Source organism: Drosophila subpulchrella, chromosome 3L (assembly GCF_014743375.2).
Source record: "Drosophila subpulchrella strain 33 F10 #4 breed RU33 chromosome 3L, RU_Dsub_v1.1 Primary Assembly, whole genome shotgun sequence".
NCBI lineage: Eukaryota > Metazoa > Arthropoda > Insecta > Diptera > Drosophilidae > Drosophila > Drosophila subpulchrella.
In genome coordinates, this window is record NC_050612.1 from 7,925,101 (window position 1) to 7,949,409 (window position 24,309).

General features: G+C 39.9%; 3 protein-coding genes across 4 annotated transcripts; 1 reads left to right on the forward strand and 2 right to left on the reverse strand.

The window, feature by feature from the left end:
* Nucleotides 1–11,796: 11,796 nt before the first annotated feature.
* Nucleotides 11,797–22,773, forward strand: LOC119554931 (palmitoleoyl-protein carboxylesterase NOTUM). Of its 2 annotated transcripts, none has more exons than XM_037866040.1 (4): nt 11,797–12,191; nt 18,876–19,278; nt 19,817–20,329; nt 20,530–22,773. In XM_037866040.1, exons 1-4 carry the CDS (start codon nt 12,117–12,119, stop codon nt 21,564–21,566), a joined length of 2,028 nt encoding a protein of 675 aa, XP_037721968.1. In that variant the 5' UTR covers nt 11,797–12,116; the 3' UTR covers nt 21,567–22,773. The 2 variants fall into 2 exon arrangements, with proteins under 2 accessions (XP_037721968.1, XP_037721969.1); XM_037866041.1 differs by lacking the exon at nt 11,797–12,191 and adding an exon at nt 16,962–17,025.
* Nucleotides 22,774–22,829: 56 nt separating this feature from the next.
* On the reverse strand, nt 22,830–23,183 carry LOC119555215 (U-actitoxin-Avd3l-like). The gene is made up of 2 exons (XM_037866478.1): nt 23,081–23,183; nt 22,830–23,023 (listed from the first exon to the last, which is right to left on the reverse strand). Exons 1-2 carry the CDS (start codon nt 23,172–23,174, stop codon nt 22,830–22,832), a joined length of 288 nt encoding a protein of 95 aa, XP_037722406.1. The 5' UTR covers nt 23,175–23,183.
* A 568-nt stretch (nt 23,184–23,751) lies between these two features.
* On the reverse strand, nt 23,752–24,097 carry LOC119555201 (kunitz-type serine protease inhibitor homolog beta-bungarotoxin B5-B chain-like). The gene is made up of 2 exons (XM_037866457.1): nt 24,004–24,097; nt 23,752–23,948 (listed from the first exon to the last, which is right to left on the reverse strand). The coding sequence occupies exons 1-2, from the start codon at nt 24,095–24,097 to the stop codon at nt 23,752–23,754; spliced, it is 291 nt and encodes a 96-aa protein (XP_037722385.1).
* Nucleotides 24,098–24,309: the final 212 nt, after the last annotated feature.

A 24,309-nucleotide genomic window follows, 5' to 3' on the forward strand; every position in this document is an offset into this window, starting at 1 on the left:
AAAAAATGCTAATTGTTATCAGCTGCACATCTATAAAAATTATATAGGTATACCATTCCGCCAATTGTTTTTTAACCTATTAACAGTTCTACAGTTTTTTTCCGTGTGAAATTTCATTTTCGATTTCTGCTCCATTCAGCAACTGAATGCCATAGAGATATACGCAAATTTATGGCCGCACATTTCTGTATGTACATTTATAATGTGACTAATTTGCGATCTCTTGATTTTCCAAATCCAAGACTCATCCAATCTCGGCTTCAATCTTCTATGCCTGCAGTGGGGGGCGCTAATCAGGTTTCTGGCCCCAAATTGATTTCATTTTCATATTTCAATTTCGAAAGACGGTAGCCGGAGCTCTGTCGAAAATGCAAAATCAGTAAGACCAGTAGTCGCGACATGATATAAATTAACTGTTTTGACTTTGTGAAATGAAATGCCGGCCTCTTTGAAATTCAAAAGCAATTCGAAAAGGCGAAATATCGGAAAGAGCCAAATCGATTTCATACACACAAAAACTACGAGCACCGAAAAAAATTCAGAAACAAAAAAAAACTGAAAAAAAACAAAACAAAATACCATTCAAAGTGGGTTCCGAACCGCCGAGCGAGTTGTTTATCTCGTTAGAGTTGCCAGCGCGCCGATTTCTTTTCGGCTTAAATGGTTTATGTGCGTTTGCAACCAGTTTTATGGACATCGCCTCCGCAGGCTGACGGAGCGGCCTGATTATATATTGATGCCGCCGCTGGATGTTGGATGTTGGATGCTGATGCTAAAGCCGATGCCGCCAGCTCTACGTATTCGAGAGTTTAGGTGGGCCGTGGCCGGCGCCTTTGAAGCATCTCGTTTACCACGTGCCGTGGCAAGCAGACCCAGCAGATCCAGCCGACCCAGCCGATCCATCCGATCCAGCCGACCCAGCTCATCCCATTCCAATCCTCTCCAGCGGGTGAAGTCTTTCGGCTGATCCCCACATGATCCAATCAAAACGGCGACACACAGACCCCCATTTGAATTAATAAACAAAAATATGCTCATAAATAAATATATATTTTATAAATGTTTATTTATATTGTTGAAAATTTATTCCGCAGCCTGTTTTCAAGTCGAGTAGCGATTTTAAACGATTTTAATGATGTGCTCAACGTCTTATGATTTAATTATGCCGTTTGTTGTTGCGGTTATCGTTTGTTATCTTCGCTTTTTTTGTTGTCCCCGCCTTTTATCGGTCTCAGCTAATAATATATGCCCCATATTGAAGCCGGCCCGGCTATTTATTGAGCCTTAATTATGTGCGATTTAAATTCTTAATGAATGCCGCTTTTGGCCAGATCCGCCGCAGATCGGCGATCAGCTCCTGTTTGGCGTGGGCGCACATGTGCCGATGATTTAAATGATAACGAATTGAGATATCTGCATAATGCCGATAATGCGCGGGAGGCAGCCAAGATGAGGAGGCGCCAGCATGACGACCCCAGCGGACCATCTTGCCGAATCGCGAATCGCGAAATTCCGCAAATCCGAACGCAATGTGTTAAAATATGGGGTTATACCGATTTATGGTACTCCCGGGGAAGAGGGAATGAAAGTATGCCCAGAGATTAAGGGGAAATGGAAAGTAACAGCTAAGAATCATATATATATTCCTGAGGTCATATATTTTTATATATTGTTGCTCCTGAAGTGAATTCATAAACCAATAAAGCATGTCCTCAGCATAATGCTCTAGATTTTTTTAGATGGTACAGTAAGTTCCTCTTTTAAATTCCACAAAAACATGGATTTAAAAAAAAATATCTCTAAGATTTGTTGCGTTAATATATAAAACTATTTTTCGACCCAAGAGGCTAAATTATAATTCAGCCGGTTTTAACAAAATTTCTTACTTCAAACAGTAAGCTCTTGCTAAGGAACTTATTAATATAACAAATAGGAATCTTTAATAGGATCTTTATTAAATATAATCTATTTATGACTAGCTTCTAACGCTAGTTCTTCGAAATTGCTTATATTTGTTCTACTAAAGTTGTTCACATTAGAAACTAGGGGTTTTCATTCATTTACAAAATGTTCTGTTAAAAAGTTAGGTATAATATAAAAAAAGTTTTTTGGGGTTTATAACATGCTAGGATGACTGGTGAATTTGATCCTTTTGACGAGATCAAAGAGGCTTGCCTCTTCAACTACAGAATGATATTTCGGCATATGAAAGTGGAAATAGAGGATGGTTTTGGATAGAGAAAAGGAGTTCTATGTTTCGAGGGGCGGGGCGGGGCGTGGCGAACGGGCGACATATGTAGGTTGCGCTTAGTAGCTTAGAATCAAAGTCGGATCAGCGCAAATTTTCTCTGTGATCTCCAGCGATTGCCCTCTGCCAGCGTCGCTGCCTCTGCCTCTGTCGCTGCCGCTGCCGCTGCCTCTGCCGCTGTCGGTTGAACACTTTGATGTCCTAATTGGTTTATTACTTTGTCGGCATCTCGAGTCTTCTTTGTGTTTCTGCTTTTTCTCTCCACCTATCCAGATCGCTCTCCCTCTCACAATGCACAGGAACAAATTTTTATATTTTTCCTTTCGTTTTTATATTGCCACGAATAACTATTTTTTTTAGTTCACAAGTCTTTGCACTGATGTTAAAAAGATAAGCATGCAAATTTCTCAAAAATAATACTTAAACTACTAAACTACAAATAATGTTATATTTGATAATTGTCAATTTTAACTTGGCATCGATTTTTTGGTAAGTCAAGATATTTTTTCTAATTTAAAAATTTGTATTTGAATGTGATTCGCTGTGCGAATGGGAATAAAAGCCAAGTCTATTAATTTCCATTTGAATAAAAACAAATTTTTAAAAAAATTCCGAATTTGAATTAAAAAAGGGAAAGTAATCATAATAAGTTTGCAAATGGGAATAAAAGCAACTTATATTACTTTCCATTTGAATAAAAACATATAAAAAAAAGGTCGAGTTTGAATTAAAAAAGAGAAGTATAACATCAGAATAAGTTTCATTTTATTAATAAGTTAATAAGCATTTAAACATTTTTTTTTTAAATGTATTTCCTAAAACCGGATATAAGTTTTATAACAGTTATAAAGTTATAACGGTATAAAATTCTATAAATAATATAAGTAATATAAGTTATATAAATTTATATAACAATAAATGAATTTTAAACTCTATTATTTTTGTCAGTGGATTTTTGCTGTTGTAGAGTTCTGTATTATGCCGTTGCCTGTTTTATTTATTTCTTTATTTCCCTGGGTTTTCATGCTGCAGCCAGGGACTTGGGGCACAACTTGGAGCCCGGCTTTGGCCCGAAATGGAGCTTAACGAGTGAGCACGCGCACGCGCACAGAACGGGACGATGGTCGTGGGCCTGGGCCCCGAGGCCCCGGGATCCCGAGATCCCGAACTGGAAAACGATCTGCCCGAACTCCCCAGCCTCCCAATTCCCCAATCCCCATTGGAAGCCCCAACTCCTCTTAACAATGTTGCCGCGTGTGCGCTCAATCAACATGTTGCGATATCAGCGCAATTTGTCATCTTATAAACAACAGAGAGCGCGGCGCGGCTAAAATTCTGGCCAGGTCCGGGGCATCGTGATCAGAAGCAGTTGTGGCAGTGGCTGCATGGGCAGCAGAACATCACAATGGGCAACTACCAGGAAACCGTTTTCCCAAATCTCCCATCTTCCATCTCGCATCGCCCATCGTCCATCGCCCATCTCTCAGTTCGCCGTGCGGTGCGGTGGTCCTGTGTGAAGTTTGCCGTATTCAAAGCACAAGAAAACTCAATCAAGGGCCTCGTAAATCTTGGCACAATTTGATGAGTGCACAGTGGGAGACAATGGCATGGGCCATGGGCCGTGACCCGTGCACAGTGGGACTTAAGCATATAATATAGTAGCGATTAACAGTCATTGCAATTATTTTTACCAGCTAAGATGACCTTTGACTAAAACTATAATAGCCTATATTAGCCTTAACGCAAAAGCTGTATAAATTAGCTAATTCGAAAAGAAAAGAAAACTATTTTTAAAATTTGCCTACAATCATCCAAATTGAAAAAGAAATTCAATAAAATCGCAGTATGTTTGATTATTTTTGGTCGTTTATGTTTTTTTAACGTAAATATTTTTGGTATCTATTATTATATATTTACAAATGGAAAACCCTATTAACGCTGATCCAATTAAAAATAATTAAGCATAATTACTTTAACCTTGTCCCGACCAATTATTTTTTGTTAGGTGACCCAGCTGAAAAATATATTAGCACGCGAATTCTTCAGGGGAATTCGAACTGAAGGACTTTCGGTTTAAAGTTGTGTTTTGTTTTGTTTTAATGATAAGGATGACCATGTATGGAATGAAACCACAGTTTGAAAGCACAATCAAAATAAATTCGTGTTGAATAAGTACACGGCCAATATATTTATCTTAATATCCCTCCCTTTAATAAAAGCTTTAGAAAACCTTATTAGAGACTGTGATCATATTAATGAAGTTTTATTCTTGGTTTGGAGACACTTTAATTTTTTACACATTTCTACAACGCATCCATCCCACTGTGCTGCCCTGTAAGTGGTCCTAAATTTCTCGGCTTATTGATTATAGCCGACGCATCGGCGCATCCAGTTCCATTTCCGATTCGTCATCATCGCCCCCAGCTGTGAGATTCTTGAGGATTCAATCGGAGTTATGATGGCTCGACGTGTGTGGCGGTTGTTTTGACATTTCAGGGCGCTCGGAATTTCGAATCCCAACGTTCTTTGGCCGTTTTCCATCCCGAATTCGAGTCATCAAAAGTGATCCGTTGATCTGCCGAGCAGGGCTGATTCTGAATCTGAAGCTGAAGCTGAACGTGGCATTATTGATCACCCCGTGTCCCGCTGTTGTGATCCGGTCGCAGCAGGCGGTAAAAGACGGGCCCATTACAACAATGGCATCGTTGTCCCATAATCTACACCATCGGCGGACCTTTTGAAGGTCCTTTCGGCCAAAGTTCTGCCGTGAAGGCGAACACACACGCTGCCAACATATGCAAAACACAATGAAGTTCTTTGAAGCGCATCGTCGTCGTATTTCTTTCAGGTAAGCGACAATTATTTATCTTACAAATTTACCTGAAATTAAATACTTTCGTTTGACGGCGCTGCAATGCAGCAACACAAAAGGCGACAAATTCCCCCTTTTGCCATGTGTGTCGTGTTTTCATTTTTTGTCTTTAATCAGCGGCTGTTGCTTTGATCACCATCTCGGGATCGGGATCGGGATCGGCATTGCCATCAGCACCACCTGACAAGGTGCTACGTTTAAGTCCCTCCTTGGCTGCCCACCTACCTGCGGTTGAAGGTGTGACAAGTCAGCGGATTTGCGTGTTGCTTCTTGCGAAATATTTAAAATGCAAGATTATCGCCCAAAAAGGCTCGCTCGCCGCACTTAATCCTGCCGCTTTTGCAGGCTCTCCCATTTCAACTGGCTGGCCAAAGTACACAGAGAAAAGTAATCGCAGTGATATTGCAAGCAGATTTTTAATATTTAGTCCAATTTTTATAGCACACTTTTTAACACAACATTTTACACGTTGTGTTGGCTTTTAATACTTTTGCACTTTCTTAAACAATTACAAAACAAAGGAAAAAAGGTAGGTAAAACTAAAGCACAAAGAATACAAATTTTTGAGATATGTATGTCTACCATTTTGATGAAATTCTGTATCCATTCTATCTAGTTTAAAGTTGTGCTCCATAACTTTGGATGTTTGCACCTTGCTTTTTGATCTATTGTTTATACTTCGGAAAGCTTCGAATATTGCTGCATCGCTCTTTTCTTTCTTTATCAATTTGTAAGAATTTTCTTATAGAGAAAAAAGATACTTAATAAATGTACCATGCGAATATCAAAGTATCAACCCTATTTAAAATAGTATTTTATAATTTTGAAAATTTATAAAATCATGGGAAGTGGTGTGGGTAGACTAACAATTAATAATCACTTTATTCTTTAAAAAAGTCATAACTAAATCAGTATATATCAGTATAGCATTTCCTTTATTAATTACTCTTTCTTAGGTACAAACAAATGTTTGGTGTATAAACCGGGATGCCCAATTTAGCGAGAAAAAATAAGAATTAAGAATCTTAGGGAAAACTAAAATTCTTAATATTTTCCTGTGTACAATCTTTTGTTGCTTTTGATCTTGCCGTGCGCTCAACTAATTAGCAATGAAAGCAACCGAAACAGTAAGCGAGCGGTGGATATAAGAACAACACAATTTCGATTAAAGCAAAATCCACCGACAACTAATTCGATCCCATCATAATCGCGCAATCATAATTACAAGAATCTTCCGAAAGAATAATCCAGACCCAGTTCCAGTTCAGGTCCCAGTCCCAGTCCCGATCCCATCCCATGCCATCCGAGAGACACAAACAAAGATCGACCGATCTTAGCCGGAATTCTATTGCTGCCTTTATACCAGCCAAAACCAAAACCAACAAAAGCGGCAGCGGCAGCACTAACAACGTCAACAACAGGTTGCCGCTGCCTGAAGTGCTTCGTGGCCCAGACAAACGTTAAGATTGTAATAACCATGTTAAAAGCAATTTACGTTTAAAGTGCTACCGTGATACGCCGCCGATGCGTTTCTTGATTAAGAACGGAGGGGATGCTGGAAAAAGGAGGAGGATGAGGTCCAGGAACTGGACTTTATTTGGCGGACAGAAATTTTGTATACCCGTTACGGGTCGAGGGAAGGAGTATATTCGAATTAAAAGGGGAAAAGATCAGTGTTTTCAATCAAAAAATTGAATTTCTGTAATAATTAATGTTAGGTATTTAACATACCTTCATAATTTTATAATAATCCTTAAAGAGATTTACTGAACAGTTGGTCTAATCCTTTCCTCTAACATTTTAAAGATAGTTACCGCATATATGATCGTTTTATTTTATACGGGATGGAGACGCCTGAATTTATGCAACATATTTTTTTTTAAAGAATTTAAATAGTGGGCATCTCATAGTCGTGGCATATTGTTTAATTTTTTTAGTTTGGCTCCTTTGGGAACTTTCCTTTCATATTCACAGTCCACTTAACACGCGCGTCGCAAAATGCGCCTCAAAACACAAATGAGCAGAGTTCTGCGCATGCGTTGCTGCTGCTGCTGATGTTGCTGTTGTTGATGTTGCTGCTGCTGCTGCTGCTGCTGATGTTGCTGCTGCCCCAACGGTGGCGATGGTAACCTCAGAAAATCTGTGCTGGCGGCACGCTTTGATGTTCGGAATGGCGTGTGCCCCAATGCAGAGATTTTCGCTTTGTTGTTTCGCCGACTTTGTCTACGTCTTCGTTGCCGGCCAACAACAACATCATCGCCATGCAACAGCAATTTGCCGCCAAGTGGACCGCAGCAGCAGCAGCGGCAGCAACAACAACATTGGAGCGTGCGATCCGAGAGAGTGCCACCAGAAAGTTGTTGCCCCTTGGCCAAGTGTAAAAACGATTTCAGCCATCTCTGGCGGCCTTTGGGAGTCACATAGAGTTGAGCACTTGACTGTCGCTGTGAGGTATTACAAAATCTTTCATTTTCGTAACATATTTTACACTTTTTGTTGAAAATAAAGAATATATAAGTCAGAGAAAGTAAACATAACATAAATATGTTAAGACATATTTCCAATCAGAAATTTAGAGACTATTTTTTGGCAGACATTGCTCAAATACAATCTCTTTACTTGCATTTATTGTTATGTATTACATACCTATGTAATTTTTACACATAGTGTTTGCTTCAAATTTGTTCTAAAAAGCGTTATGAATCTACGATTTGTTCTAATTTTTATTTTCATAACAATTGTTGAGCTGGAAAAAACAATGCTTGAATCCATAATATTCCATAAGTTTCATTATTTGTAATAAATTTGTATTAACATCAATGTTATGTTAAAATAATTTTAAATTATAATTTTTAAATTATTCTATGTACATTCAAACACTAATCGTTTTATCTTCTTTGAAAACAATCATTGTAAAGCATACACTTATCGCTAGGAAATATTTTAAAATAACCTATCGGAAAAAAGAATTTAGCTTGAAAATTAAATCTTTAGCAATATATTTTGGTAAAATTATAAGTGAGTCTAAATAATTTTTGATAAATTCGGAGCCAAATATAATAAAATTCCTTATGATCTCCTTGAATCGCCTGGTGAACATCCAACATCACTGACCTCCATCAATCGAGAGCAATGCAATTATGATCGCTGGCCGATGAAATTAGAGATGCCCGCTCTGCCGGCTGGTGAGTAATTCCGCTGCAGACTGGGGATGGGATGCTGAATCTGGATCCTCGGAGCACCTGTTGCGTTTCCCACAGTGCGATGCCGATGCCGCTTTGCTTTTCGCAAAAACGGGAACAGTTGCGCGGCGGATCCTGGAATCTGGTAAGGTAAGGTAAGGTACGGAAAGGAAAGGAATGGAAAGGATCAAAGGACGTGACCGTGACTGGGCCGAAACGATAATAAAGTTGTGCATTAAATGAAATTTTAATTGCTTATCGGCGACCAGCGATCCGGGAGCCCATCTGTTGGGATTAGAGCGGCCGAATGGTCGACTCGATTGATGTCAAGCGATGTCGGCGCTTTGAAGATTATGCCCAAAGTTATGAGGCTGCGGCCTGAGCTCCGTTTTCCAGGTGCTCGGGGTGATCGGATCGGCCTATGCGAAATTATATAGCTCGGTGGTAGCGATGTAGCAGCTTTAACTACGCAGTCGCTGTCGCTTCCTCGCCGTCCTCATCATCACGATCCTCCTCATCATGATCCTGCTCATCATGAGCATCATCTTCCATGGGGCATCCATCGCATCAGCTGGCGCTGCTGCTTGCCGCTTGCTGCTTGCTATTTGCTGCATGCGGCAAAAGATGAAACGCGGCGGCAACACTTTGATGCGGCCAAGATCAAAGCCGCCGATTGTTTACATAATAGTGGCCTTTGAAACGGAACAATAGAATGCCAGGATCAAAGACACCGACCAGTTTACCCGGTTAGTGCGCTTAAGCGAAATGAATGTCCATGTCCGTCCGCCCGTGATCTGTTTTCCTGGCCCCACACCGCAAAAAAATCTAGGTCACTTTGGAAATGAGTTCAGTACATTATACTAAAAGTCGTTTACAAAAATTAATACACCACAAATCATCTGTAACATTTTTATTATTTAATAATATTAATTTCCTTGTGATTTTGTTTAAACCATTTTTATTCATATTGAAATATACAAGCAAATTTTATTTGGCATAGATTTATTTCAGTGTGGTAAAAATGCGGTGGAAATATCATTAAATTGCCTGCTAAACTACATTAACTTATGTAAAACATTGCAAATTGCAAGTTAATATTTTTAACACAATATACACCAACGATTTTTAATTCTTAACACGAAATATTTGTATCAATAATATCGAAACAACCCGTTAAGTTATTATAGTTGTAGTCATTTCTTTTTTAAGGAGGTAAATAAGTTTATTATTCATTATAATACTTATATCCAATTATTTATACTTTTATCGCTGACTTTTAAGCTTCTGTATTTTTTGGCACTAATAAAAAACATTTCATAAAACTGGTTGGTAATTAAAAACCCTGATACAAAGTTAAGTCAAAATAATTACTAAGAGAACAGTCGGGAGGAGTCTTAGCAGAACTAGGCTATTATAGGTAGTTAGAGATATAGATTGGTCCAGGAGACTTCGGGGGATCTGATAATAATGATTTAATAAAAAATCTGAAATACAAGTGTCCTTTACTTACCAACGACTTCGACTTTTGAGTTCCCCACAATATTACAATTGATGGTATCGAAAAACCCTGCGAATTAATCAATCGTTTCTTACAGTTGAGGATGGTTCTTTAGAATTAAACCAGAACTTGGCTGTCAAATTATATTTCCAAGGAAGAACACTAAACACTTCTGTAAATTAGTTTTATTTGAAAAGAAACAATCGGAGTTGCTTAATCCAGCTAAATTTTCTCCATAATTTAAAGATTTTTCGTGTGTACAAATTTAAAAAATAATGAATATTATTAACGATTATTTTCTTCTTTCAAAAAGTGCTTTCCAAATCCAAGGGAAACAATTCCTTATTAACAAATCATTTATTTAAATTTTAAGCAAAAACAAAATACTTCGATCCTCAGAAAAGACATCGGATTGTACTTAAATATTTCACGGTGCAGTAAAAGTAGCACTCATCACAGCCAAGTGATCATCGCGATGGCAATATCATCTTGGAGCGTCTTTGAATTTGTGCTGCTGTAATTGCTGCTGAGCAGCCGAAGGAGTTGCAACTGCTGCTGCACTTCTGCTGCAACTTCTGCCGCAACTTCTGCTGCTGATTGCGCGTCAAATGTTTATGGCATTCATCGCGTGCTGGCGGCGTTTTAATTGCCCGAACGGCACAAGCGCCTAGTGGATAGTGGATAGTGGATGGTTAGTGGACTGGTGGACTGGTGGATGGTGGCCACGCTGCGTATGAGCAATGCGAGCATCAATAATCTCCTGAGATGCTGCCGCCGCCGCCGTCGTTGTCGCATAATAATTGCGTGTACTTAATGCATAAATATTGCACTGAATCGGACTGGTCGACCAAGTCGGCTCCTTTCTATTTGCCACTTTTAAGTTTGCCGCCGCCGTCGCCGCCAGTTGGACATCATTTTTTCAGACGCTGCTTTTTTCTCTTTTTTTTTTTTGTTTTTTGCTCTTGCCTTCTTCCTTTAGGCCTACAATTTCTATTGGAGCAGCGCTGCGGCGGCGAACAGCTAAAATCAATTTGGTCAGTGATAAAATTTTTGCAAAAGCGAATCAATTTTATGGCTGGTCCGGGGTGTCGTGGTGTGGGGGAAAATCGTAAAAGTATTTCGATTTCGGGGCCAAAACGGCAAAAATCAAAAGGCCCCGAAAAAAAAGAATTTTTAATGATCTGTCATTAATTGAGTTTCGCATACACATACATACTATGCTATACTATATATAGAAAAGCGTGGCAAGGGTCTGCGAAAACAGAGGGGGGAATTTGCCTTTAGATTTACAATTAGATAAAGTCGCTGGCTACTTTATTGAGATTTTATGTCTTTAAGCCGCATCCAAGAAGCCGAATATCCAGGGCCATATCAAAATTGCTCCGTTTCCACGAAATGCCGACATATGCCATAAAACACAAAATGAGCCAGTCGAAAAAAAAACCAAAAACAATAAAAAATATATACATATACATATATGCGATGAGCGAATTATGAGAGTTTGCATTATAATTGCAATTACACTAAATTAGCATTAAAGAAGAAAAAGAGAAAAAGGCGAGGGCGAAAAACAAAAGACTTAGGCAACGAACGCGAGCGGGAAGACCAGAAGCGAATTTCATTTCGGCTTTCGATTAAGCAGATCAAAGGGAACCTTAATACGGTTATTAACAAGTAGCTGCAGTCGCGGTCGCTGCCGCAGTCGGCGTAGCAGCCGCTGCGCTGCCCGCGGTTCTCTCAAACTGCATTGCCCTGCAGTTTATTATTAGTTTTGTTATTATTTTGCGTATTCTAAACAAAAACGCAGGCGGACAAACACCATGGAGAGAGGAAAATAAAAGCGAGAGAGAGAAACACGTGAGAGAGCGGCAACGTCGACGGAGGCGGCTACGGCGACGGCGACTGCGACAGCGACTGCGGCAGCGGCAGCGGCGGTGGCAGCAACTTCGGCATCCAATCCACAAACGCAAGGTAAAATTTCATTCCGTGGCGAGCATTCAACGCGAGCGGACGTTTTGAGCGCGTGTGCCGTGCCGCAGATAACGAAACATCGCAGTGCTATCACTAGAATACAAACAAAAATCGAATCGAATCAAATACATTATTTCACAGTTAAACGACAAATAGAGATAACCCCCAACCGCCCGAAAGCAAATCAAAATCACAACAAGTTGATAAGTGCCAAAACAAAAATCAATACCGATCGCATACCATGCAGCGCCCCAAAAAGTGCTACCAACTGTGCTGAACAACAAAACAAACAGCAGAAAATCTATATTTAATCCAATACCATATCTATGTGTAATCGAATCGAAAATGGCAGCCGAACAAATCGCTAAAATGGCAGCTAAAGCCGCAGAAGCTACAAATAAATGGATTAAGCCCCAGCAGGTGAGTTCTCAGCCGAAATACGGTAGCCCATGAAATGAGTTATGAAGATGCTGCGATGCCGCATCGAAATATTATAAAAGGGGGAAAAAAGGGGGATTTCAAAAGTTGCCGCTTAAGCAGAAAACCGAAAAATACAGTAGCACGTCAATTAAAATTAATAGCTTCCGACTTAAGCCGCTGGCCAAGTTGTGAGAACTCGGCCGAGAGCCCCAAAACCGAAATCGAAAACCCTCTACAGCTTTATTTACGACATTAGCATAGTCGGGTGAAATCAATTTGAAAATCCTTTGCAAGGGCATAAAAAACGAGATTAAATTTGCCTGCGTGCGCAAAAAGCCACAGAAAAGGCGAAAAACAAAAACAGCAGAAGAAAAATAAGCGGGGCGGCGAAGGGAATTGGGGGATTGAAATGGGAAGAAAACAAAAAGGCCGACAGAAATGAGCGGGGAATGGGACTTTAAGTGTAGCTAACCAAAAACCCTCATCAGCAGCAGCAACAACAAAGTGCAGGCCGCCTTCGTGCGCCCCACTTCGCTCGAACTCGAACGCCAAGTCGGAGTCGAAGTCGAGACCCCATATCCCCATAGCCATACGGCCATACGGCCATACAGCCCAGCCACATCCACATCCACTCCACTCCGCAGTCGTAGTAGCTACTGTTTTCAAAGTTAAGATCAATGAGTGCGGCGACGACGACGATGCCTCGGGTTTTTGTAGTTGGTCCGAACTGCACGGAGAATTATTTTCTTAGTCTTTTAAGATCAGCTAGATGGTTTTCCTATAATATCCTGTTTTTAAAAAGAGGCAATCTTTTAAAATAGTATCAGAAGTATTATATAATTAAACCACCTTTTCGTTGAACTATTCCCTTCAAAAATATCTCAGTTTCAATATTTCAGAACTCAGTTTTTCAAGATCAACTAGATGGTTTTCTTATAACATCTTGTTGTTGAAAAGATCCAGTTCTGGGTACTAGAATTCTTTTGAAATAATATCTGGAGTTTTACGTCGCTAATCACCCTTTGGTGGAGCTGACATTCACTCTTGCTCTCCAATTCAAGGTACTCTATAAGCCCAATTAGTACAATAACAGATGATGATCCTATTCTGCAAAGTATATTTATATCAAGTTATATATCCTTACCTTAGTATTGCTATTGGTTCTCTACATTTTATTTAAATTCTTGTGGCACAAATATTGTATGGTTTCATTTAATCATAGAAAGAGTAGGAACATACAATAATCCATAAAATGAGGTAGAGATTAAAATGAAATGAAAGCAAGATAATAATCTGAATCGAATTTAAATACAAAATTCCTAACTGATGATCCAAAATTAGCTGCATAGTCACAGTAAAGACGATCCGATTTCTCTCGGTGCCTTTGCTGGCCAGCTTCGATCTGCTTTGCAACATGCCGCAAACATACACGAGTCCATGGGCGGCAAAGTACAAAGCCGAAAACGGCACGGGTTTAGCGCGCTCGGAGTAAAAAGCGATCAGCGGGCAGCAGCCGCAGCGGTAGAGGCGACCGCTTGGCAGACGTGCGCACATCCACAGATACACTCACAGATACAGATACGAGTACGGCAGAGACACAGATACTGAGATACTCAGATACTCTGATCTGGCCGGTCTAATAACGCTGCTGTTGGCACTGGCTACACGATTCGGCGGCCTCGCTTTTGTTGTTGCCGCTCTACCGCTTCATTCCCATTCCAATTCCCATCCCCATATACCCATACCCATACCCATTCCCATTCCCGCTGGCCTGCGGCTTCATTTGAGGCTGCTTCCGAATTACCTGCGCCTTTTGCCATGCCAGCAATGCAGTAGCAACGCAGCAGCAACACAGCAACAGCAGCCCTGCCATAAAAAGTATTAAATTGCCGCAAACAGGTGTATTTTTATGCCCGGCAGGCAGAAAACAGAAACCATAAGGCGGATCGTTCAGGTTTCTTTCGGGAACTGCAATTATGAGCGCCTAGGCCATGGCTTTAAGTATTCTAAAACTTTGCCACAGGCAGGCCGGCCTAGAAGAAAAAACTAAAAGCGCAATTCAGGTCAGACGCGCTGGACAAATCAATCTTCGCCAGCTGCCCAGGATTAGGCAGGTAAAAGTGGAAAAGTTGGCGAATAACTAGGAAAAATGGGTATAGACGGTTGCTCATGGCTAGGAAACCTCTGAAATGTTAAGATCATAAAGTTTGGCCAAGAAAAAAAAGATAAAAAATGTACACTCAAAGGTTACCTTGTCAAAATAGGTCATATGTCATAGGGATCATTATAAATACCATCCAATATATAATATTAAATATCTTAATAACCATAATGGCATTTGATTAATTTGGAAATATTATGTTATTAAACAGTTTTCAGAATTTGTATCTTAGAAAGATGAAGAAAATAATTTGAAAACAGGTATATTTCCTAAATTGAATCCGTAAACTTTATTATCCGATGATGATATTGATAGATATTGCATAATATAACATAATAAATATAAAGTGTTAATACAACAGTGTATAATCTTAACGTTTTACCAAGAAAAACCAATATAAAATGTACACTTTGGTATTACCTTACCTTACCTGAATACCATCCCACATATTATGTTAAATATCTTTAGAACCATAATGGCATTTGATTAATTTGGAAATATTTAATTATTTAAGTGTTTTCACAATTTGTAACTTAGAAAGATGAAGATAATAACTTGAAAGCAGGTGTATTGCCTAAATTGAATCCGTAAGCTTTATTACAGATATTGATATTGATAGATATTGCATAACATTGCAGGATAAATATAAAGTGTTAATAAAATTGTGTATAACTCTTGGTTTAAATCGGTGTTTTTCACACTTGTTTAAAATTATTTGTAGAGAGACCGCTCTCTTTCATAACGATTCTGGTTACGCGCGCAAACTGAAGCCATTGAAGCCGGCAAACAACAGAGAAACCGGGAAAGAGACGGAGATACATTCATGAGGGCGGTGGAAAGGGACGGAGGAGCGCAAATCAAACAAACTGGCAGCAGGAACAGCAACAACACCAACAACAATACTTACTATAGCTAAAACAACAATAATAATAACAAGAACAACTACAACAAGTGCTGTGAGAACGGCAACGGAAGTTTATTTATGCCCCAGACCGCTGTTTACTTAAGCGTATTGCGATAAGCTGCGAGTGACTGAAAAAGCGCTCGTCCGTTTGTAGTTGTTGTTATTACTGTTGGTGTAGTGGCTGTTGTTGTGGCTTCGGTTGTTGTTGCTGCTGCAAGTGCGCCAAGAACAACAACAACAACAGCAACAACAGCAGCGTTGAAGTGGAGCTTCCTCCACTTTTAAGATCCATGCGACGACGGCCTCCCTTTGATTTGGACAAGGTCGTCATGGATTGTGCTTAGATAATTCTGTATACAGTGAAACCTCACTATGTTGAACCACTTTAGAACCACAATACGTTCATTTAGTAGTGAATTTTTTCTGGAAATTAATGGACAACAATGTGTAGCTGATTCCAATTATAAAGTCCATACTTTCCATATTATCTGGTATTTTTATTCACACACAGAGAATTATTCAAGTACATGGTTCTTGAATTGAGAACATTCGTTCTCAAAAACCGTCTAAGTACATTTTGGTAGCAATGTTCTTAATATTAGAACGAAATGGTGAGAAGGGAAAGGTAAATTGAGTTTATTTAACCTTCTGACTGGACTAATAGTTTTTTTGTTGAGATATATAATGTAATTACCGCCAATTCAACTTGATTCAAGCAAAATAAAAATATTTTCAACTTCAAAAATGTTGTTCTATTTTTAAGAACATTTTCAACTCAGATGAGAACGTCCGAATTGTCTCTGTGCAGTTCACTTTTTATAGGAAATCTTGATATATGGATAGCGACTTGTTGCTGATTCCAATTATAAAATCAACTCATTCTTTATTATCTGATTTTTTTATTCAGTCAAAGATCATTCTTTCGCAATAATAAATTACAAATAATTTACGACACTAAGAATTATTTATTTCAAATATTGAAATTAAGACTTTTTAAAAAAAATACCATTAATCAAATTTATTTTTAAAACATATACAAATTCGGAATCAATTATAAATATATATAAAATAGCAAAGTAATTAATATCACCACCCTTACGAACAGGCTTAACCTTTCCTTAATCAACTTTCAGAAAATGGTTTATCTCGCCATCCCTAACCTAATGCAAATTCGATTAAAAACACTTAGAGGGGCGCACAGTTGCAGTCAATTGCCGCCGCAATCGAATCAAATGGCATCAAATCAATTCCAGTCACAACGGGGCGTATACTCAATTTTTTAATAAATGAAAAAAGGCAGGGGGAAAAATAACAAAAATAAAGAACGCTTAGCGCCATCGCGTCGCAAACGCGACCGAGTATTTGCAGCAATTAATAAAAACTGACAATATAATCGGCGCGACAAGTAGTTGGCTGCCAGCCAGCCCCCAGACATTCGATTCGAATCGAATCGGATCGGATCGAGCAGAATAGCGCTCCTTTGTCGGCATCGCCACTTTGGCAGGGGAGTGAGTTGGGAAAAAAGGGGGAAAATAAGGCGAAATATTAATAAGCACTGCCCGCAATTAATAGCGCAACTTAAGACTCTATATAGGGTAATTAAGCGGCGCTTGTGAACATTTTTCCTTTGGCCACGCCGCCTCTGTTTTGTTTTTTGTTCGTCGGCGCTGCCGTTTTTCTTTTTATTCCGCCAGGTAAACAGCAAGTGCAACGTACTTCGTATCTCTCGGTGTATCTGTATCTGCATTTGTATCGGTGTTTGCTCAAACGTAAATCCGCGCACGCACACGTGAAATCTTTTTATTTGTCTTTATTTTACTTCTTTTTGGGGAGGTTCATTTTGTGGTCGCAGTTCATTCGCTGGCGCAGTTGAACTAATCAACAATGGAAACTACTCATCTAATTTTTTTTTGGTTTTTGGCGGCAAACATCAGACAACGAGCGGCTAAGACGGGCCACAAAATATCCAAACCTGTTGAAAGAGACGTGGAGAGCGGTCTGAAAAGGGGGATGGGGTGAGAACTAGAAGAGTGGAGCGAAATGTGTATGGATGTTCAGGGGGTATATAAGCAAAATACATTAGAAATAGGATGTCTTTTACAAAATATGCCTCTTTCTGTTTCCATAATCTCTTTTCCATAATTATTGTTATAATAAACTACTTTTTTGTAATTTCTTGAAATAAAATATATGCGAAACTATATTTAAGTTCTATAACAGCCTCAAATAAATCTAAAAATATTTATGTTTTAAAATCTTTCTTTATAATACAACTATCCAGAATTTATATAATAATCAACTACGATTTTAGTTTATTTCATATCTTGATTTCCATAAGATAACTAAAATTAAAGATAGCACTTCATAAATTAATATTTTAATTAACTATCTTTTTCAATCAAAAAAATATATTTAAACAACATAACAGCCATATAAATCAAGCTTCGCCACATCTCAATCCGAATTTATAAAGCGGACTGTCAAATAAAATCAATTCACTATTATTAAAATGTTATCATTTTAGGTATTTGTCAATGATTTTGTTAAACCTAATTTATCTGAATTCAGATTAGGTCTTCCTGCATTATGCATATTTCCTATGAATTTGGGAACCCGGTTGGGGGGGCTTTTAAGTATCCGAGCCACCGATATCGTGGCATATTCCTAGGAATACATATATTTTAATGACGGCTAGCTGGCTACCGTTAGGCCAAATTATACTTTGTAGGCCTTTGGCCAATATAATTGCCAGAGTGTTTCCATTTCGTTTCGATTCGTGTTTGTGTCATTTGCATTTTTCTGTCTGCAAATTGTCGTCGCTGCCGGCGGCTGAAATCGGCGGACTTCAAAGGCCTGTATAAACATTGATTGAAGATTTCTTTACGATTTCTGAATGGTTATTTATGCGGAGGCAAGACCGTAGACAGAATTGACAGACTGACACACTGAGACACTAAAATCGTTGCCGATGTTGTCGGCAAATGTGTTTTGTTGTTATTGTTATTTTCTTATTTACAAATTGCTGGAAAATAGCTAAACAAAAAACTCCGGCTGAGAATCAGCGAAACAACAAAACAAATCGCCAGATAGCTCATTTGATTGATGTGTGTGATGTGTAAAAAGCGAAAAAAAGGGGGAAAAAAAACCATAGCGACCTTAAGTTCAAAGCCAAGAACTGCTGATTACCACGCGTCAGCGGCCATGACAATGTGAAATTGAAATTTGTTTGACTGGCAGTGGGACTGGCCCACGGGGCGTATGATTAACAACAATTTCTTGCCATGTTTGACTAAATACTTTGAGGCTGTCTCAGTGTCTCTCTCTCTCTCTGTCTATGTAAAAAAATAAAGGGAAAGGTAAAGGAAAGGGGGGGGGGGGGGGGGGGGGGGAAATAACACAACGAAACGGCAAGCGGCAAAAATTCCTTTGATCTTATCGCAAAGCTTCTTGCTCGCATTTTGATCAAAGCAAGTTTTCCGCCAAAAACACACCAACCACAACTGGTCACGAGAGCGTTTCTGTTTTTGGCTCCCATAGAGAGAGAGCCAGCATCTCTGTTATTATATGGCCAACTCAAAATCGAAACTATAGCAACTCTCTGTTTTCTGCTCTCCCCCAGATAGCAACGCCACTGTTAACGCTTCTGCTCTTGGCCACGTTTAGTCAGCTGCCAACTGTGAGCAGTAGCAGCAGCATCTTGGATGCGGCCAGCGTCCAGGACAAGGATCCCCTGCGGGAGACCAGCATGAACATGATCCAGCGCAACTACATGGTGATGCACTCGGCCAGCGGATCCGGCGACCACAGCCGCTCCCTGAAGCGGGCCAACCTGGTCAACACGAGCATCACCTGCAACGACGGCACCCACGCCGGCTTCTACCTGCGCAAGCAGCCCAGCTCCAAGAAGTGGATCGTCTTCCTCGAGGGCGGCTGGCACTGCTTTGACGTGCGCTCCTGCCGCGCCCGCTGGATGCGCCTGCGCCACCTCATGACCTCCTCCCAGTGGCCGGAAACGAGAGATGGTGAGTCTATCAATATAGTACTATAAAGAATCAGCTATACAGAGTCAGCTATATAGATCCCAAAAGTACAAAAGAAGTCACGATCTTGTTTAATGGTTTCATCAATAAAGATTGTAAATACTTATGGGTTTTAAAAAAGTATACTCTTAATATATTCTTGTAAGTAAATAAAATTATTTTAAAAAAATTACGAAAACTTTTAATTTTGTAATATTTTAATTTTATTTATTTATTTTTATTTATTTTTTAATTTTTGTATATAGTACTGTCATATTTATGACGGTTTTTTGACTAAAAGTAAAACGTCCATCAGTATATTGATTTACAAGTTTATAAAGATCTTTAAGATAATTACAATATTTTAAAATCACAAAAATATTGTTTTCTAATATAAGCATTAAGAAACAATTTTAACTGATTTAAATAAAGTATTATCTTTCGATACTATAAATACAAATATCCCAAGAGATAAAACAACATAAATTATATTTTTAACATCTATATATAATTTCTAATAATTATATTCCCTTATTTCCAGTTGGAGGCATCCTGTCGCCCCATCCCGAGGAGAATCCCTACTGGCACAGTGCCAACCACGTGCTCATCCCCTACTGCAGCAGTGATTCGTGGTCGGGCACGCGAACGGAGCCGGATACCAGCGACCGGGAGAACAGTTGGCGCTTCATGGGAGCCCTGATCCTGCGCCAGGTTATTGCCGAACTGATTCCCGTGGGCCTGGGTCGAGTGCCGGGTGGTGAACTGCTCCTCGTCGGCTCCTCGGCCGGTGGTCTTGGTGTGATGCTCAATTTGGATCGCATCCGGGATTTTCTGGTCAACGAGAAGAAGCTCCAGGTCACGGTGAGGGGAGTGAGTGATTCTGGCTGGTTCCTGGACAGGGAACCCTACACGCCGGCGGCCGTGGCCTCCAGTGAGGCAGTGCGTCAGGGCTGGAAGTTGTGGCAGGGTCTGCTACCCGAGGAGTGCACCAAAGCTCATCCCACGGAGCCCTGGAGGTGTTACTTCGGCTACAGGCTATATCCCACATTGAAAAGTAAGTAACACTAGGGTTTTAAAAAAGGTTTTTAAGCAATATATGTGACTAAAAGTATGCAACAATATATTTAAGCCCCAGAAGTTCAATGAATTTCTCCGGAAAGAGGTCTATCCCTTATTCACTGCATACTTTTAGGCACCTTAAATAATTAACGATTTTATGGACTTTACCTAACACCTTGTTTTTCCCCCAAACAGCTCCCCTTTTCGTGTTCCAATGGCTCTTCGACGAAGCTCAGATGCGAGCTGATAATGTTGGGGCCCCCGTAACGCCCCAGCAATGGAACTATATCCACGAGATGGGTGGCGCCCTGAGATCCTCCCTGGACAATGTGAGCGCCGTGTTTGCACCCAGTTGCATAGGACATGCGGTGCTTTCGAAAAGGGACTGGGTCAATATCAAAATCGATGATATATCCCTGCCCTCGGCCCTGCGCTGTTGGGAGCACTCGACGCGTCGTAAGCGCCAAGACAAGCTGAAACGCTCGACGGAGCCATCGACGGCGGTCTCCCAACTGCCCCACGCCAATAACCAAAGACACCAGCGGCACCGTCAGCGCCAGAAGCAGAACAATGTGGCCCAAACTGGAGGGCAGCAGCGGCGGCACAATCACTTGAGCAAGGAGGAGCGAGAGGAGCGGAAGCGGTTGCGCCAGGAGCAGCGGCAGAAAAGGAAGCAGCGCCGCCAGCGACAGCAGCAGCAGCAGCGCAAGAAGGCCAATGGAGGGCAGGAGAATCGGAATAGGAAGAACAATAGCCCCAAGTCGAACAATGGCAATGATCAGCGGAAGCAGCGGCGTCGCCAGCAGTTGACACCGGAACAAAGGCAGGAGCAGCGAAAGAGGCGCCGCAAGGCTCAGCGGGAGCAGCAGGATCAGCAGGAGCAGCCTGGGGCGGCTAGTGTCATCCCAGAGGACAAGGTGGAGCCCCTCAAGACGCGCTCCTCGAACAACGCCTCCGCGGGCACCAAGACCAAGAAGCGGCCGCGAGTGCCCCGGGTGCCGGAGAAGTGCGGCCTGCGCCTCCTGGAGCGATGCAGTTGGCCGCAGTGCAACCACTCCTGTCCCACGCTCACCAATCCCATGACCGGCGAGGAGATGCGCTTCCTGGAGCTGCTCACCGCCTTTGGCCTGGACATCGAGGCGGTGGCCGCCGCTTTGGGAGTCGATATGCACACGCTCAACAACATGGAGCGCACCGAGTTGGTCAACCTGCTGACGCAGCAGGCCAACTAGGCTCACCAAATACCCTGTAAATTTTGGGGGATCCAAAAAAGCCACAAAAATCGCAGGGGGAAGCCCTAACTTCTTAGAATCCCTAAAACATTAGTGTTCGCTAATACTTAAAAACTTTTTCTGAACGTCTTCAAAAGTACATGGTAATCCCCTACGATTTTGTGGCCTTTTCTAGGTCTAGAGAACTCGCCCACCCTACTGTAAATAAGTGGCCTGTATATATAGTTTGTAGGTGGGGCCGCTCTGTAAATATCGCATAATACACCACCTCCACCCCCAAAAAACACACACTCACATTAGCGGAGACAACTCCAATTCCTAGATCACACCAAGAAAAAGACATGCGCATAGTACCCAGTAATTAAGCAGAATTTATTTATAGTCCTACTCGAACTGCAGCTCGTATTCGTATTTCGTATTCACATTCACATTTTTTTATTTTATCATTCGCATTCTGCAATCACAATCAAAGAAATGAAATCTGCTTAACGAGAAACTAAACACAAATGCAACCACAAGACTGTTTTTATGTTTTTTTACTTATATTATATTGATAAACTAGCCTAGTTTACATAGATAGTTATGCTTAGTAAACGTAAATGTTTATGTAATTTATTTGATAATTTATGGCCCGCTTAGGATGGTACTTTTGTGTGGAATCTAGACTGTTTCAATTGCCCCACGCAAATGTTTTTTTTTTATATTTTTTATACATTGTTTTATGCCTACCTCAGATCAGTAAGAATGAAATTGATAAACAGCTGCCTTTACATATTATTGCGTACCTGTGCAACGAAAATCAAATACTTAATACTTAACTTAATACCGCCCGCATTCCGTTAAACAAAAAAAAAAGAATACAACAGCACTAAAACAAATGCGAAAATAGCTAACCAGAAGCGAAGTGAACAAATCGAATGAATAATTGTAGCAATGTTTGTAAAGAATTTCTAGATAAACGAGAAAAATCGCACAAAAATAAACTATTTAAAACTAGTTACCTATGTTAAGCCTGTACAGAACTGGTTGAAGTTTAGCCCTAAGAATTGTTGTACTTAAACTTAGTGATAATCATAAACGTAATGCAATTTCCAAGCTTATTAGCTTTTGTTAGCGTTGTTCAAATGAACTGGTTATCATTTTCAAAAGATGAAATCGACCAATATTTGAAGAGGAAACCAATCAAATAAACCAGAAAAATAACTTATGTACACTGTGTTTTATTCTAAGGGGTGACTATTTATTTTATAATCTAAATATTTATTATCTCGGTCGGCAGCCCTCGCATAGTACTTTTGTGCACCAACGATTGTCATTACCGCCACATCCGAGGTAATTTATTTTAGTGCAGTTTTTAGTCACTGCATTGTAATGCCACATATCTTTATTGGCTGACTTTTTGCACTTTCTTTTGCGATTATTACCACCATCTAAGTTTCCTATACACTTTGACGTTCCTATGAATGTTACGGATGAAAACATACTCAGTAATCTTGATGTACAAGTCCACTTACCAGGTTTTCCCTTGCATCTTGCCACTCCAGTTACATCTACTGTGAGGTAAAATACCATAAGAACAGCAATTAAAATCAATGTCGTAATCCGCATCGTAGCAGAAAACTTCGTTCTTTATATGACGATATCAGAATAAGGTCTGAACTCTGGTGTCAGGGTCTTTATAAAGCCCATTTTCAGTGACCTATTTTTTATTTTCATTGTGCATAAACTTTCAATGTCTGCTGCTGAATCGAATTGTGAATATACACGTGCAATAAAATGAATAAAAGGCTTATTGCAATAAATTTATTTGTATTTTTCCCAGTCAATAATATTTTGGAAGATTCCAGATTGCCAGATAAAGGACTTAAAAGTATGGTTTGCATTTTTTTTTGCGTTATAATAAATAAAAGACAGCTTATTTGTTTGTATTATGTGTATAATAAACAATTTGTGTGTCAATGCAATTATGCTTTCTGATTCCTAATACGAATAAATCGAAAACATTTTTTAGTCATCCAGACATGCAATCCAATTTGCGATTAGATTGGATTGTGCTCCTAGATCCATTTCTTCCCATTAAAAATAATATTACTCCAAAAAATGGGGTGAATAAAATAAAAAATAATTATTTATGCACACTGTGCATTATTCTAAATATTGTCTATTTATTTATTTTATTTTATATTTATAATCTTGGTCGGCAGGTCTCGCATAATACTTTTGTGCACCAACGATTATCATTACCGCCACATCCAAGGTAGTTCAGTTTAGTGCAATTTCTAGTCACTGCATTATAATTCCACATATCCTTATTAGCCGAATCTTTGCACTTTCTTCTGCGGTTATTACCACCATCAGGTGTCCCAATACACTTTGGAGACCCTATAAAAAATGCACATGAAACTACCCTTAGTAATTTTGGTAGAAATCTACTTACGAGGTTTACCCTTGCATCCTGTCGCACCAATTACATTCTCTGAAAAGTACAGAACCACAATAACTGTTATGAAAATTAATGTGACGTTCCGCATCTTGGCAGAAAACTTCGTTCCTTATATTACGTTATCAGAATAAAGTCTCAACCATGGAGTCGTGGCCTTTATAAAGTCTAGTTTAAGTTACATTCCCGTTTTTTAATTATTATACCCGTTACTCAGAGAGAAAAGGGTATATTTTATTCGGGGAAAAGTAACTAACAGATAGAAGCAGTTTGCCATAGAAGCGTTTGTGGCACCCATAATTT

What these genes read in the sequence shown, in the direction of transcription:
- LOC119554931 (XM_037866040.1), top strand. Translation starts at nt 12,117, where the DNA reads ATGGCAGCCGAACAAATCGCTAAAATGGCAGCTAAAGCCGCAGAAGCT. An exon ending in AATGGATTAAGCCCCAGCAG is followed by an intron (nt 12,192 to 18,875) that starts GTGAGTTCTCAG and finishes GCTCTCCCCCAG; the next exon opens with ATAGCAACGCCACTGTTAAC. An exon ending in GCTATATCCCACATTGAAAA is followed by an intron (nt 20,330 to 20,529) that starts GTAAGTAACACT and finishes TCCCCCAAACAG; the next exon opens with CTCCCCTTTTCGTGTTCCAA.
- LOC119555215 (XM_037866478.1), bottom strand. Translation starts at nt 23,174, where the DNA reads ATGCGGATTACGACATTGATTTTAATTGCTGTTCTTATGGTATTTTAC. An exon ending in AAGATGCAAGGGAAAACCTG is followed by an intron (nt 23,024 to 23,080) that starts GTAAGTGGACTT and finishes TAACATTCATAG; the next exon opens with GAACGTCAAAGTGTATAGGA.
- LOC119555201 (XM_037866457.1), bottom strand. Translation starts at nt 24,097, where the DNA reads ATGCGGAACGTCACATTAATTTTCATAACAGTTATTGTGGTTCTGTAC. An exon ending in AGGATGCAAGGGTAAACCTC is followed by an intron (nt 23,949 to 24,003) that starts GTAAGTAGATTT and finishes CATTTTTTATAG; the next exon opens with GGTCTCCAAAGTGTATTGGG.